Consider the following 2,519-nt stretch of genomic DNA (forward strand, 5'->3'; position numbering starts at 1 on the left):
ATAATGATGAAAGTGATATTATGATATTTTTACTTATAAATAAATTTAATATGTACATATTTTTAATCATACAATAAATAATAACATTTATTGATTATTTAATATTTACACATTTTATATCTATATTTAAATATATACATTTTTATTTACAGTTATTTGTTCGTGAATCGTCGAAATTAGAAATTTTGAGACTCATGATAACAGACTTTGCTTATCATCTGAATTATGAAATCATTTATAGATTTAAGTTAAAAATTAAGTCGAAATTTTTCGGGTCATTACAGATACTTTCGTGTCTCAAGTCGGCTTCAATTTCGGTTCTTGTCAATGGATCCCCTATGGGCGAATTCAAATTAGAGCGTGGTGTTCGACAAGGTGATCCGCTTTCGCCGTTCCTTTTCATAATTGCTGCGGAAGGATTAAATGTGTTGACAAAGAAGGCCGTGGGTAATAATCGGTATATAGGGGTTGAAATTGGCTCGAATAAGATTCCTATCTCACACCTTCAATATGCGGATGATACGATTTTCTTTGGAGAATGGAGTGTTGTAAACCTTCGCAACCTTTTCAAATTACTCAAGTGCTTTGAACTCACGTGGGCCTAAAGGTTAACTATCTAAAAAGTGTGCTATATGGGATTGGTATTTCAAAGGCAGAAGTTGTAAGTATGGCTAATATGTTTGGTTGTAATGCTGGATCCTTACCTTTCATTTATCTTGGGCTCCCGGTCAGTGGTAAAATGAATAAAATGGAAAGTTGGAACCCGGTGTTGGATAAATTCACCAAAAGGCTCTCGGATTGGAAGGCACGTTCGGTTTCATTTGGTGGACGCTTGACCCTTGTTAAATCGGTGTTAAATAGTCTCCCGTTGTACTACTTTTCTCTCTTTCGTGCATCGCCATGTGGTAAAAAAAACTCGAGTGTGTAAGACGTTCTTTTTTTTTTTTGGGCGGGACGGGATCCAATTCTAAAATTTCATGGGTAAAATGGGAAGAAACCCTCCAATCTTTCGAAAATGGAGGGTTAAATTTGGGTTCTTTAAAAGGCAAAAATTTAGCTTTAGTCGGCAAGTGGTGGTGGAGTTTTAAAACCGAAATCACCTTCTTGTGGGTTAAAGTTATTTCGAGCATTTACGGGACTTCGGGGGGGCTTACTCTTTCTTTTGACAAAAATGTTAATTCTTATAATTCGGTGTGGACTAATATAATAAAAGCAGGGAATTGTATTGATGGTCTTGGCATTCCATTTCATAGCTTTTTTGTCAGGAAAATTGGTAACGGGGCCTCGACATCGTTTTGGAACGATCTTTGGATTGGGAACATGGCTTTAAAAACAGGTTTAAGCGTATTTTGTATCTGGAGACTGATTTAAACGCTTCAGTGGGTTCAAGAATTATGCGGGTCGGGTCAGAGGTTGTTCACAACTGGAGTTGGGGTCGGGAACCTACAGGTAGGGCGGGTGGAGAGCTTGCTGAGCTGTCTGAATTGATACACTCGGCTAGTATGGATCCAGAATGTGATGACTCGTGGACATGGTCATTAAGCGGTAACGGTATATTCAAAACCAAGACTCTTTCGACTTTAATTGATGCAAAGCTTCTCAATTCAAGTACCTCTTCTATGGGTACCATGCGCAATAATCTAGTGCCCAAAAAATTGAGGTGTTTGTTTGGCGAGCTTTAAAAGATAGAATTCCGGTTTTGGTAGAATTAGACAAAAGGGGTATTGATCTAAATTCGGTTCGATGCCAAAATTGTGATGATGATGTCGAAAACATTGGTCATGCCCTTTTATCTTGTAAAAACGTGCGGGAGCTATGGGAGAAAATTTTCGGATGGTGGGGTGTTGATTTCCCCACGACTGTGAGTTTGAAGAATCTATTAGAAGGTAACTCGGGTCAATTTGGGTCGGACGTGGCGAAGAGCATATAGCAAGCGGTAATATGGACTTCTTTGTATTTGATTTGGAAAAATCGAAACGAGAAGATTTTTAAAAACAAGTGTTGGAACGTTCCGGTAGCGGTGTGCGAAATACAAGTTAAAAGTTTTGAGTGGATAGCAAAAAGATGCAAGGCGAAAACGATCGTTTGGAATGATTGGCTTCACAATCCACAAAGCGTCTCATCTTAGCTAGTTATTATTGTACAAATTGTGTTTGTTGCCATCTTTGGCATCGCTCGTGATTGTATGATTTGTTTGTAATGGTTGTGACCTTGGGTAGTTGCTTACATTGAGCGCTACTTATGTGTTTCTATATTTAATAAATAAGATTGAATGCCTTTAAAAAAAAAAAAAAAGTATTAATAGGTTTTAAAGGAGAGAAAGGAAAATAAATGAAAGAAACATTGTGTCTAATTTTTTCTCTTCCAAGTAAAAAGGATTTCACTTCCTATTCTTTCATTTCTCCTCGCTTCTCTTCTTTTCTTTCATAAAAAAGCTGAAAACATAGCGTAAATATTTAGATACCCTCTCGGTAATTATTTCATAGGAAAATAACTAGGAAATATGGTATCAGAATACA

General features: G+C 36.9%; 1 protein-coding gene across 1 annotated transcript; it reads left to right on the forward strand.

Annotated features, from left to right (window-relative positions):
• The first annotated feature begins 338 nt into the window (after nucleotides 1–338).
• On the forward strand, nucleotides 339–1,930 carry LOC139890193 (uncharacterized). Its single transcript, XM_071873090.1, has 5 exons — nucleotides 339–548; nucleotides 653–905; nucleotides 1,217–1,336; nucleotides 1,381–1,623; nucleotides 1,707–1,930. Exons 1-5 carry the CDS (start codon nucleotides 339–341, stop codon nucleotides 1,928–1,930), a joined length of 1,050 nt encoding a protein of 349 aa, XP_071729191.1.
• Nucleotides 1,931–2,519: the final 589 nt, after the last annotated feature.

The sequence above is a fragment of the Rutidosis leptorrhynchoides genome, chromosome 2 (genome assembly GCF_046630445.1).
Source record: "Rutidosis leptorrhynchoides isolate AG116_Rl617_1_P2 chromosome 2, CSIRO_AGI_Rlap_v1, whole genome shotgun sequence".
Classification (NCBI taxonomy): Eukaryota; Viridiplantae; Streptophyta; class Magnoliopsida; order Asterales; family Asteraceae; genus Rutidosis; species Rutidosis leptorrhynchoides.